The sequence below is a fragment of the Acanthopagrus latus genome, chromosome 4 (assembly GCF_904848185.1).
Source record: "Acanthopagrus latus isolate v.2019 chromosome 4, fAcaLat1.1, whole genome shotgun sequence".
NCBI lineage: Eukaryota > Metazoa > Chordata > Actinopteri > Spariformes > Sparidae > Acanthopagrus > Acanthopagrus latus.
In genome coordinates, this window is record NC_051042.1 from 31,515,350 (window position 1) to 31,527,147 (window position 11,798).

An 11,798-nucleotide genomic window follows, 5' to 3' on the forward strand; every position below is an offset into this window, starting at 1 on the left:
ACCAAGAACCACCTGAGCCGACACATTTTACATTTCAGGTTTTAATATAAAACATTTTTTAGAATAAATAAAACAAGCATTTCTTAAAAGCAATACATTCATCTGCCAACTCAGTACGGACTCAGAAGATCAGCCTGGATTCACGTTGTGTCATCTCCTCTACTTCCTCCGGGGTGAGGTCGTTGTTTCTCAAGCTGTGGCGATAGAAAAACTTTCTCACTTACAGTGCACAACAAGTTTGGAAATACAAACCGAGTTTAAAGCCCCAAAAAAAAAAACATTCTTATTGGCCACAGTGGGATGCGGGCTTCCACAACCACAGTTTTTCTTGGCACTGAAATTAGAAGTGCAGCCATGCCTTGACCTAAATCCAGGATGCACGCAACCAGTCACATGCACCAACCACAAAAGGAAACAAACATTGGCAACTTTTGTATTTGTGGACGTATTGCTCAGCGCTCATGACTTACCATATCGATTTCACATGAGTGTTGTGTTCGAGGGCTTGAATCAGACATTCCACCCCTGCTCTGGTTATGCAGTTCTCTATCAACCTTTTACAGGAAATGAGAGGGTGGAGAGAGGGTGGAGTAATTTAAGCACTACTGTACAGTGACTGCTCAAATGTCAAATCAGCCTTTCGGTGCATACAAATGTCTTGTGCATTTTCAATACGCGAATGACTGATCTCCGAAACTTACCAAATCTCTTCCAGTGACGTGCTGTTCTTGATGATGTTGGCGAGGGCGCGGGCTCCTCTGCTCCCCACGCCGTTGCCCGCCAGGCTGCCATTACACAATGACATACACATAAAATTGTGGCCATTTTGGAACCGCACATAAGTGGAATTAAATTTTTTTTTAAATGTTCCACGTTCTCTTAAGTCTACCAAACATGTGACAATATTTGAAGCAAATATTACCTGAGCCACACCAGAGTATTGCTGCTCTCTAGAACCCGTGCAAGGGCCTCTGCTCCTGCGTCACCTATCTTATTGCCCCAAAGCCTGGGAATACAAATAAAAAGAGTAATATTAATAAGATGCGTGAGATTTGGATGAAGACTTTTTCAATTTCGCATAGACTTTTACCCTAAATACTGCAGTGAATGGTTGAATTTCAGGCCCTCTGCCAGCTGCTTTGCTCCTTCCGCTGTGATATTATTATTGCCCAGCCTGAAAGAAAAACGAGAAGTTCATTAGGTATGCCTTGTACACTACAAAAACTTACTTATATAGTTCCTTTTTAGTGTCACATTTGTCGAGCGCTGGAAATACTGTTGACCTGAGAGCAAGGAAATTCTGCTTGGTCTTCAGAAGATGAGAAAAGTGCTGTGTGCATGCATCAGTTAGCTTGTTGTTGAAGAGCCTAGAGGGAAGCAAAATGATGATTCAACATCATTTGTGACTTAATGGTAGTGTTAATGATTTACTGTCCGGACAATACTTACGCGATTTTCCGGAAGTTGTCGCACTGGATTCCTTTAGCGATCAGTTTGCGGATCCCCTCATCTGTAATGTTATTATTCCTAAGACTGATGAAGGAAAGATACAAGGCTGCTTAAGGATGTGGAAGCTTAGTTTACGATAATGAATAGACGGGAGGAATAATGTAACCTTTCATACTCACTACAGGGAATTACAAATGTGCATGCAGGGAAGAAGCTGCTCCACTCCAACATCGCCCACAGAGTTGTTGTCCAGCTGCAGGCCTACAGGATTCTTCAGATGCTGGAGCACGTACGCTAGTGCCGTGCACTCCACAGGTCCAATGTTACAGTATGTCAATTTCAAGTGGTCCACCTCCAGCTTACTCATGGCATCTTTTGCAATCCTGCTCTCCTGCATCTCGTAGATGCATTTGATAAGCCAGACAAAGCCTGGCATTGCATGCATACTCTTCTTCTCCCCCTCTACAGGCTGAGGAATGGACTTGAAGTGTTTCTGCATGCCTTTGGACAGACATTTCGCCACCTGTCTGACCCTCTTCTCCACCACAGCACTGGGGCAGCAGTGGAGCCACAGGCTTTGATGGCGCTGAGACAGCAGCCCTGACACAAAGGTGGCTGTGATTTGCAGATTTGGCGTTTCAGCTGCTGTTGCTTCCCCCTCCTGTTGGTAAGTGGAAGGCAAGCAGGACCCGAAGCATGCGCTGCTCAGACCAGTCTCCCTCAGGTCCTTCAGCTCAAACAGCTTGGGGATAGTTGAACGGTCAGTGTTGTTTGAGAGAACAATGTACAGAGCGGCAAAGAAACACTGCAGAGTCACATGAAGGAATTCATAGTGGGTGGAGGACATATCTTTGCTTTGAATGAGGAAGCCCATGCTGATGTCCTTTTCAGTTACACCACATGTCTCCAAGTCTGCGCCTGAGAAGATGTAACAGGTGGTTCCTATCAACTCAAAGGCAAGCCGCCCGAGATGCAGGACTGTTTGTAGGTGCTCATGAAGCCAACCCAACCCCACAGTGCTCTTCTGGGAGCTTTGGCGCTGGAGAAAGTGCTGTAAGATCATCAGGTACACGTCTGTGATTGTTTGCGGGCTGCCCTCTCCACAGCCAAGCAGCTCCTTGTGGCACTGTGACACAATCCAGCAGAGGACCGGACTATGACACAATCCAAGTAAAGCTGTGTTTGTCTGTAGGGACTCCAGAACCTTAGCAGCCACAGTGGGATCACTGTGATGCTTCTTCACAAAGCAGTCAATGCCACTCGGGGAAAAGCCTTTCAGGAAGACCTCTTTGCGAAGGTGTTTCTTCAACGAGGGGCCCACTGCCTCTGGGCGACTGGTCACCACTTTCCGCACTCCCTTCATGAGGGAACCCTGGATTAAGTTGAACAATAGCACGTGAACAGGTGCACGCTGGGTGGGGCAGCAGAGCCTGTGTTCATCTGAAAAGCTCTGCTTGAGCTCATCCAAGCCATCGAAAGTGAAGAGGATGAGATGTGGGTGGTCCAGGATGAACTGGAAGATCTCCTCCTGCTCCCTGTCTGGCCAGCAGCAGTGCTGAAACAGCAGTTCTTGGACCGACAGCTCCCTCTGCTCTGAGTTCAGCCTGCGACAGCTGAATGGAAACAGAAGGAGGAAGTCCTGCAGGGCCGTCCCCCGAGCCCACAGCAAGTGCAGCCTCTGGAGCAAGGTGCTCTTCCCGCTGCCTGCCTCCCCGGACACCAGCACCGTGTCGGCCTCCTCGTTCACAGTACCTGCTGTACCGACTATGTCCTCCGGGCCCAAAGATCCATAAGCATCAGCACAGTCATGACCCAGTTCCAGCTCACCTTCAGTGTAGATGTCATCCAGAGACATGTGGCTGGTCCCTCCATAAGTACTGAGGAAGCAGGACTGGGCAGACACAGAACTGCTGAGCTTCTTCTGATACTTGACAAACTCTGTTATAGAACACAAGACAAACAACAATTTATAAAAGCACTGTATATGTTCAGTATATTCAAAGTGTGGTGTGCAGACAGTTTTTCTCTTCACATTTTTGAACGAGTCATTTTTTTTTAACCACATGCTATTTTTGCTGCTCCAACGCAGAAGTGGATACATTTAGTATATTTCAGAAGAACCACAAGATCGCACAAGGAAATGCGTCTGCGGTAGGTTTATCTTCCACATAGAATCTCCTATTAACATATTAAATGACATACTGTTATAGTTTTTAACAGGATTATAAACCTGCCGTACCTTTGGGGGGAGTTGGTTTCTCCTGCGTCAGAGTGGATCCAGATTCCTGTTTTTGCTGGATGTACTGCAGCAAAGTCTTCGCTGCTGATTCTCCTTTTGACCTGACGTGGTCCAGCAAACGCCTCGCCTGTTGGGTATATGAATGAAAACAGATTCATTTGTAAAGTTCAACATTTTATGCTGTGCTAAAATAAGGTAACAGGTTTCTGGGACTGACTTCATATTAAATATTGCCTACATTTTTATAGATTAAAGTGTGTTTACAGGAGTACCTTTCTGGCGACAGAGGGACCTGCAGCTAATCTAATAAACTGCCTCCAGTGTCACTCAGTGGCCCACAATGCATTGTGGGAAATGCAGGCACTAGGTTTTGAATAGCGCTCTAGTTATGGACAGTTTAAAAACAAATTATCAAAATCTATACAGCAGATCCTCCTCCTTTTCAAAACATGGAGCCTACATTACCCAAAATGCAGCTCAGACACTGAGTGAGACTAGAGGAACTTTATCTGATACAAGCAACATATCGAGCTCTTGGGGGGAAAGTATAAGTGTAAAATCTATTTAAAATAAAAAGAGCAATATAAGAGAAATACAAAAACAAAACATCAGTTTCATTCAAGGACAATTCAATAGATAACAGCAACAGGAAGTTGTCAAGCCACATTTAACTGACGCTCATAAAACGCGGGCCTTTTACCTGCTGAGAGGGGGTGTGTATAGGTAGTCGCACGTCATCGCAGTCCGCTGTGGTGAACAGTCCTGATATGAGGAGAGCTTGCAGAGCGCCATCAGTGCAGCCTTGCAGCTCGCTGACCAGGCTGGGTCTCTGGGTCAGAAGAGTCTGACTAGATGTGCTCTGGTATTCTTCTTTTCCTTCGAGGCTTGAAAGGCATCCAGACAAAGAGAAGCCAACTCCCTTTGCATCAGGAAGGATCTGTTTGAGAGCAGCGAGGAAGAGCCCACAAGTATCCACACCCTTCGTATGAACCAGGTCGAGCAGCTGTCTGGCGTTAGTGTACAGTGCCCTCCCCGGTACCTGTACGTTCTGGTATTCCTCCCATGAGAGCTCCTCCTGTGCCAGCAGTATGTCCAGGACCTGTTCCAGATGCTCAGCCGAGCCGCTGCTGCACAGTGCATGTAGTATCTCTGCCCGTTGTTTCAGCACGAGCTCCTGGACAGACATGCTTTTGGCATGTCACCGTCTACACCAGGGACATCCAGCGTGTATGAATGCTGCTTCCAGTATCACAGCCGGTCACAGAAACACACCCACATGTCAGTCTGTGACTGTACTTACCACAGAGACTTTCCATCTTATTCTGTTAAGGTACATCAGACACCATTTTTGGATTCATACACACTCACCACCTCAATAATAATTGTATATTAATACGAAACAAATATACAAACGCACAAGATTAACCTACGAACTCACGTAACGCACAGTAACAACACTGTAATATCATCACTCACGTTAGTCTCCACAACATAGTTTTCTTCCCTCCATCTGTCAGTTGGGGAGACACAGCACTGCTGTGGCCTCTTCCTCATTCCACAACTGAAAGCGAAACAGGCTCTGCTACCAAGTCCCTCCTGAAAAAAGGAAACTGAGCATTGCCCTTTTTCCTTTGCAGCAAATGAAATAAAAACTTTAAAACCCCCAACCTGCTTGCATCACAAAGCAACAGTTTAATGAAACTTCTCTGAGTTTTTCCACAATTATGCAAAAGGAGTTTGACACGCTCATCGGTCACAGAGACGCAGTGACATTTACACATCCTCTTATCAGAGGTTTTTAGGTTTGAACTGCATTTAGGAATACAATGAAGAGGAATAGTAGTTTTATTTAAAAAAGCAGAAGTTCTGGCACAAATGAATAGAAGTGGTTAATTTGACATTTTTACAAGGAAAGCCAGCAGAAATACACCAAAGGAGAACGCTGCAGGTCCAAGTTGTTGGTGCCTTACTTATTGCAATTTGGTCTTGCAGCCACTTGATGGAACTATTGCCTAAAAAAAAAAGCAAACCTAGTTTGCTCAAGAGGCTGGAACTTCTTCATATTCCTCCCTTTCGACCTAATTTCTTAATTCTTACTTCCTCTTTTTTTGGTCACATTTCTTTCTTTCTGTTCTCGACTCATTTTTCTTGATTCCTCTTTATATCTCAGAGGCTGACTTCTTATCATCCCACCTCAACCCAGACTCCGTCTTCGTGCACAACGTATGGTTCATTCTTAGCAGAAATGCTTTGATGATAACAAGCTGTTAGGAGTGGGCCTTGAAGGATTTGTTGGAAACAAAACACACGATGTAATTATCTTCGTGTGGTAATAATTCAACAGTGCTATAATGATAATAATAATAATATTAGAGCAAAATGGGACCCTGCAGCCGAGCCAGCGTGCTGTGTATCTGATGTAAACCTCAAAAAGTGCCAATAAAACACAACCTTGGAAACGTCTTGTGTTGTGATTGCCTTTTACTCCCCTTGCATTCTTTGATGTCAAGATTTTAAAAAGTGCAAAAGTCTTTTTTCTTCTTTTTTTTGGACAGTGTGATGATTTATCATTATTGCTATTACAGCTCCCTCCTGAGTACCGTGATTAAGTTTACTGGGTTTCTTCACAGTGCCTCGTGGGGGGAAATCTTCAAACACACAAAAGGCAGAAGTAATCAAAGAACGACTGGAATAAAACTTTATAAAGTGAGTTCTTTTTTTTTTTTTTTTTTTATTCCTTCCCCCATTTTCTTCTTCTTGTTTAAGAAACAGGCAACTCCACCAAGGGGAGTGTAAAGCAGAGTGCTCCCCGTCAGGCATCCTGCACGAAACGCTAGCGTGGAGTTCTGTCATCCAAATCACAGTAGGAGGTCCCGACAAGTTTGGATGGATAAGAAAGAAGGTAAGAAATTGTCAATAGAGAAAAAAAAGAGGATATAATCCCCAAAGACACCTCTGAGTTTTTTTCTGTCCCATGTTGCAACGGAATTCTTAACACCTTGTGTCAAAGGAAGAAAAATGTGCGGCTCCAGTTGGACTATATAACATTTTCATTATTAATGAGTAGAAATATTTGGGACCTGTTAGGCCTCAGTGAGCCAAGAAAAACAAGCTTTACTCTGCACATGTGGCCAAAGACTGTATCTCATTAACTTTTTTATTGAAAGCACTGGATAAAAGTCTGAGTTTGTTGGTGAGCGTTTGTCCTCCTGCTGTAAACCTCGTGCCTCCAAAGGGCGAGCTATCTACGAATTAAGTTTGGATAAGATGGATTTGGGAGGGTCGGGCTGCCTCACGTCACATATCCAGGTGCCAATGTTACTGCACACAGCCTCGAATAAAGACGAATGACGTGCAGACATCAAGCTGCTGATGTTTAAGGTTGTTTTTGGTCTATTCTCACTACAGATTTCACTCTAAGTCTTTGGAAAATAAATATTCAGGGTGTCTATGTTCCACTATCTACAGAAAATCATCATCCCGTCTACTCGGTCTGGAGGATCTGCTCCTCAGCCTGCAGTTTATTGGGTATGAAAGTTAAGTCGTGCTCCATATGGAGTCGGTTCAGCTCTGCGTACTCCTGTAAAACTGCTGCCCGGCACTAAATAACCTCGTCCACCCAAGTCAACTTTTTTTCTGTTTTTTTTTTTTTTTTAAACTGCATGTCAATGAATAACGGTTGCGGTTCAACGCTGGATCCACCCGTCTCTCGTAGCACAGACGGGATGCTTTGGCTCCAGTCGTTTCATAGCTGTGCATTCTTTCAGTGCAGATATCAAAAGCACATGTGGTGAGCTCAGTGTTAGGCCAGGTGCACTCATGCACTCTGTGTGTGTGTGTGTTACTGTGTGTGTCTGTGTGTAATTGGTTTGCCAGAGACCCAGAACTCCCAGGAGCGAATCAGCACGTCTCATCCTCCGTGAATTCTGAAATAAATCTCTACACACACGTTGTCATACACAACCAATTACCCTCATGTTCCTTTGTGTTTGTTGACGTCGTGACCTTTTGAGAGATTGCACAACTTGTACCACACAAAGAGCAGCGCCATAAAAACGTCAGTGTAGTAGAATAAAAAGAAAAAACACACACACACACACACACACAAGCGACGATTCAATCAATCAGCCTTACGAAACAAACACAAGACTTTATTTTCATATTTCACTCTACAAAGTCGTTGGGACATATGCTCAGGGTTTATTAACCTCACACAGCTGAGGCCTGATATTCACTTCAGACATTCACGAGGATGATGGATTTTTTTTACCCCCCGACCTTTTATATTAGCAACACATTCTCACTCCCAGCGCATCAAATATGGCAGAGACCTCCGCGGTTAAGTTAGCAAGAATACGTTATTTGCAATCTCCAAAGTTTGCTGACATATAGGTCACATATTATCACATTTCTTGCTCTTTAAACGGCTGCGTTAAGAGGAGCGCCTCCAGAACTGATGCTAGAGGGACAACAACAGCGTCAGACTTTGAAGCGAGGGGCCATTGACCAGCTGGCAGTGAGAACAGGCTGATGTGTGCGGTGGTACTGGCAGTAAAATGCTGACAAACCTATATAAAAATATAAACAAAAATATATGTGCGTCTACAGGGAATGCCAAATGTTAACGACTTGGCTATAAACAAAAGCTTCTGCGGGGGATAATCAAACTGAAATGTGCTTTTACAAGCTCTCAAATCCGCAATGAAATAAAATTGCGGACCTGCAGGCGTCCGGCTGTTTGGAAGATAAGCAACAATTGCACAAATAAGGACGTTCCTGCTGCAGGTCGCCTCAGTGACTGGTGACTTTGTGGTCGATCAACTTGGCTGAAGAATAAACACAACTTCCCTCAACTAGAATGAAATGGGGGCAGCAATGAAATCTCAACAGAGGCCTCAACAGACCAGAGTCTCTGGCCGGCAATCTATCAGGAATGAGGTCCAAGTGTGTCAGGGTCCGATCCAGAATGAGAGTCAGATCTAGGTGCTACTCCCTGACTGGTCAAGCCTTCACCAAGAATGCCCCAACTTACCTCCACTCATGAATTAGGAGTCAGTTTCCACCAACTTGCACACAGGTGATCTGAATCCACTGCAATCAGTCGAGAAGGGATTTTAAAATTAAGCCCCAAACGAAATAAGATATGCAAGTATCAAAAATTGTATGTGTGGCCATTTTCTGCATGTCATCCCCTCCATCTATCATCCCATGTCCTGTCAATAAAGCCATGAAAAAGGCCCCCCCAAAAAAATAACATATGTACCCCCGAACACATTTAGGATTCTGTGGTTTGTTATAGTTAGACACAACAAAGAATAAGAACAAGAACAAGAGCAAGTGAGCCGTGAAACATGAACAAAACTGTAATCTTGCATTCCTTTGAGAAAAAAAAAAAAAACCTTACTTCCTCTTGTGATTCACACAAAACACCGGTACAAAATACAGATATTTTTATTAAAACATGCTCTGGACAGATTCCTGACAATTTAACTGAACAGAGTCACCGATTCATGACTTCTTGGTTTCAGAGAGCCATCGTTGTGTCCTTCCCTCAGACATTTTATCACCAGAACTGTTCTGTTGTGTTTCCTCATTTGACTAATGGACACATTAACACAATAACAGGATTATAATGCACAGTAATGCCACAGCAGTGCGGATGTTCAAGCCTCCAATTGAGTCATACTTTGGAAGGATTAGAGATAATTAGAAAGCAGTCCTCAAGCCAGAATTAGAGGTATTCAGCAGAGGAAGTGGATGGCATCTCATTCAGAGGAGCGCGTGTGTGCGACCGTGTGTGCATGGGTGTGTGCATCAATCAGGATTTAATTGACAGGAAGATTAAAGCTCACATCTGAGAGCACCCCCATTTTTTTTTTTTTTTTTTTTTCGGGAGCCGGCCAACTTGAAGGAGTCTGGTCTCCGGCGTCTGCCCGAACTTTGGGGTGCTGCGCTCAAGGTTAGCGCGAGGCACCCCGCTGAGCACGCGCTGTCTGAGATGGGTCCTACTTGTTGGACATTCATTATCAAACTCTGTTTGCTCCTTTCATCTGCAGCTCTCTGCAGCACTCAACGTAAACTACAGAGGCACCTTGCAGCTTGACATCTCTCCATTCACTCTGTACCTTAAACAGCATGCTGCCACATCAAAGAGCCGCGGCTGCCTTTGATGTTGCAAAAAGAAAGAGCTCCAATGATCTGCTAAAAACCAATGCAACTTTCTGGAGCCTTGTTTTATTCATCTGCTATCTCTGGAAGTCTGGAGTCCGTCTCTAGAAGTCCACGCGGCGCAAAAGTTGAAGTGCGCCCTGATCTGTGCCAAATGAAGATGGATGAGCGTCCGGCGAGAAGAGAATCTGCGGCCATTTATGTTGCCGTGGTGGGTTTGTGTTCTCGGCGTTACACGTCCTGCCGTGAATGTCACATGTTATTAAGCTAAAGGTGAGTCTCGTTGAGGGGCAGTTTTAAAGCTAGGGGTGACTCTAGACGCATTTTACTACTTGTTATATTAGAAGACATCCCGGTAGCAATCAGTAAATCACATGTTCTGACAAAAATCCAGCAACTGTGGCTGCTGCAGTTCCTCGAATAAGCCTGAAAACATTGGCAGACTGGTCCCCTCTGAAAGTCGTGACCAAACTCAGGCTAGTGGGGTTAACAAAGAAGGAGGCCACCGAGTCAGAGGAGGCTACCAGGGGGCTTTGGCTGAAGACGGAGGCCCTGAGGGATACCGCTACTGGGAAGCAGGGGTCTTACCAACATTGTATGACCAGAGAAGATGTGTAGTTGTGTAGCTACTACGTCTGTTGTTCCACATGTGTAAAGCAGGAAGACTTCCACAGTAAAGATGTGACTTTCCTCCTCCTCCTCCTGATGGTCAGACTTTGGGATGACCTCGGTATCCAAAGAGATATCTCAGACTTCACCGACCACGCAAAGATCATACTCATTGAGGCATCGATGCTCAGAGCAGTAATGACATTGTGCTGCTTTTAGACAACTTCACCAACTTTAATTTGATCCTGGGGTTTGAAGAAGTCATCCTGATGTACTGCAGCTGGACAGAGGGTGGGTTTTCCTCCATTGGCAGTGATGCACCTCATGATTTTGAGAATTCAAAGCTCATGGAAAGTCGTGAGGTCAAAACATCAATACGCCGGTTCACAGCGGGAAGAAAGTTAAAAAAGAGACGGTTGCAGCAGGAAACTTCAACTTGCTTGATCAAACATTCAATCCACGGCACTTTCTAACTATCTCTCTTTCACACACACACACACACATCGTGATGGCGAGCCACCGAGCTCGTCCTTTAATTATTTTTCACTAAATTGCACCCAGATAGTAAAACTGTGCCAGACACATTCATCAAGCCCACACACCGCCTGGAATGATGGCACTTGGGCGGTCCACTCCTGTCAGCCAGATCACAAGACAAACAGGATATACTGTGGACAGAATGTCAGCCAAGAGCAAAACAAATACACCAGAACTGGCCCAAATTGGTCCAGTTCTGGTGTATTTGGTCCAGTGTCCCATGTGCCATCATTTCACGCAGAAAGAAAGACTAAAGGTTTCTATAAGATCCAATAAAGCGAGGTAACACAACGCTGTTGACCCTGAGAGTTCTTGGCTTAAACTGAGACTGAGGTATAAATCTTACTGGTGCAAATAGCCTCTTCTAACACAGAAACCTGGGTAATCGGAGGATAAGGCTGGTGTTAGTATTTATTTTTCTTACAGTAAATATGTCTTATGAAAAAAAAAAAACATCTCTCGATACGATCTTATTTCCCCAGTGTATAGTTCTCAGTCCCGAGCGCCTTTATTCCTCCTGAAGATGTAAATAATTAAAAAGGCATTTAAAAGGGGTAAAATTGTTTTCTTTTGTTTTAAAAAAGACACAGTGAATTCTTAAAATCAGCTGGGCGCTGTAGTTTTCAGCTAATTTTACATGAATAAACTGCATTTGTTGGGGACTATTTTAAGCAGTGGAATAATAGGAAAGGTGTGGCTGCACCGACTCAGGTATGAATTTGGGTTCATTTCCAGTCGTCGGAGGGAAGCGCTGAGTGACCACATCACAATGGTGTCAGGGGGACATTGTTCTGCA

At 44.5% G+C, this 11,798-nt stretch overlaps 1 protein-coding gene across 3 annotated transcripts; it reads right to left on the bottom strand.

Moving 5' to 3' along the window:
• Nucleotides 1-21: 21 nt before the first annotated feature.
• Nucleotides 22-5,271, bottom strand: nod2 (nucleotide-binding oligomerization domain containing 2). Of its 3 annotated transcripts, none has more exons than XM_037094249.1 (11): nucleotides 5,165-5,271; nucleotides 4,389-5,010; nucleotides 3,689-3,815; nucleotides 1,629-3,387; nucleotides 1,450-1,533; nucleotides 1,284-1,367; nucleotides 1,091-1,174; nucleotides 923-1,006; nucleotides 702-785; nucleotides 471-554; nucleotides 22-194 (listed from the first exon to the last, which is right to left on the bottom strand). In XM_037094249.1, the coding sequence occupies exons 2-11, from the start codon at nucleotides 4,872-4,874 to the stop codon at nucleotides 122-124; spliced, it is 2,949 nt and encodes a 982-aa protein (XP_036950144.1). In that variant the 5' UTR covers nucleotides 4,875-5,010; nucleotides 5,165-5,271; the 3' UTR covers nucleotides 22-121. The 3 variants fall into 3 exon arrangements, with proteins under 3 accessions (XP_036950144.1, XP_036950145.1, XP_036950146.1); XM_037094250.1 differs by having other exon boundaries at nucleotides 4,389-4,924; nucleotides 5,165-5,231; XM_037094251.1 differs by having other exon boundaries at nucleotides 4,389-4,893; nucleotides 5,165-5,210.
• Between the last annotated feature and the right edge of the window lie 6,527 nt (nucleotides 5,272-11,798).

Coding starts and splice junctions, on each gene's coding strand:
- nod2 (XM_037094249.1), bottom strand. CDS start 4,874: ATGTCTGTCCAGGAGCTCGTGCTGAAACAACGGGCAGAGATACTACAT. Junction 1,534..1,628: donor CACATTTGTAATTCCCTGTA/GTGAGTATGAAA, acceptor TTCCTTCATCAG/TCTTAGGAATAATAACATTA. Junction 1,175..1,283: donor CAGAATTTCCTTGCTCTCAG/GTCAACAGTATT, acceptor TTTTTCTTTCAG/GCTGGGCAATAATAATATCA.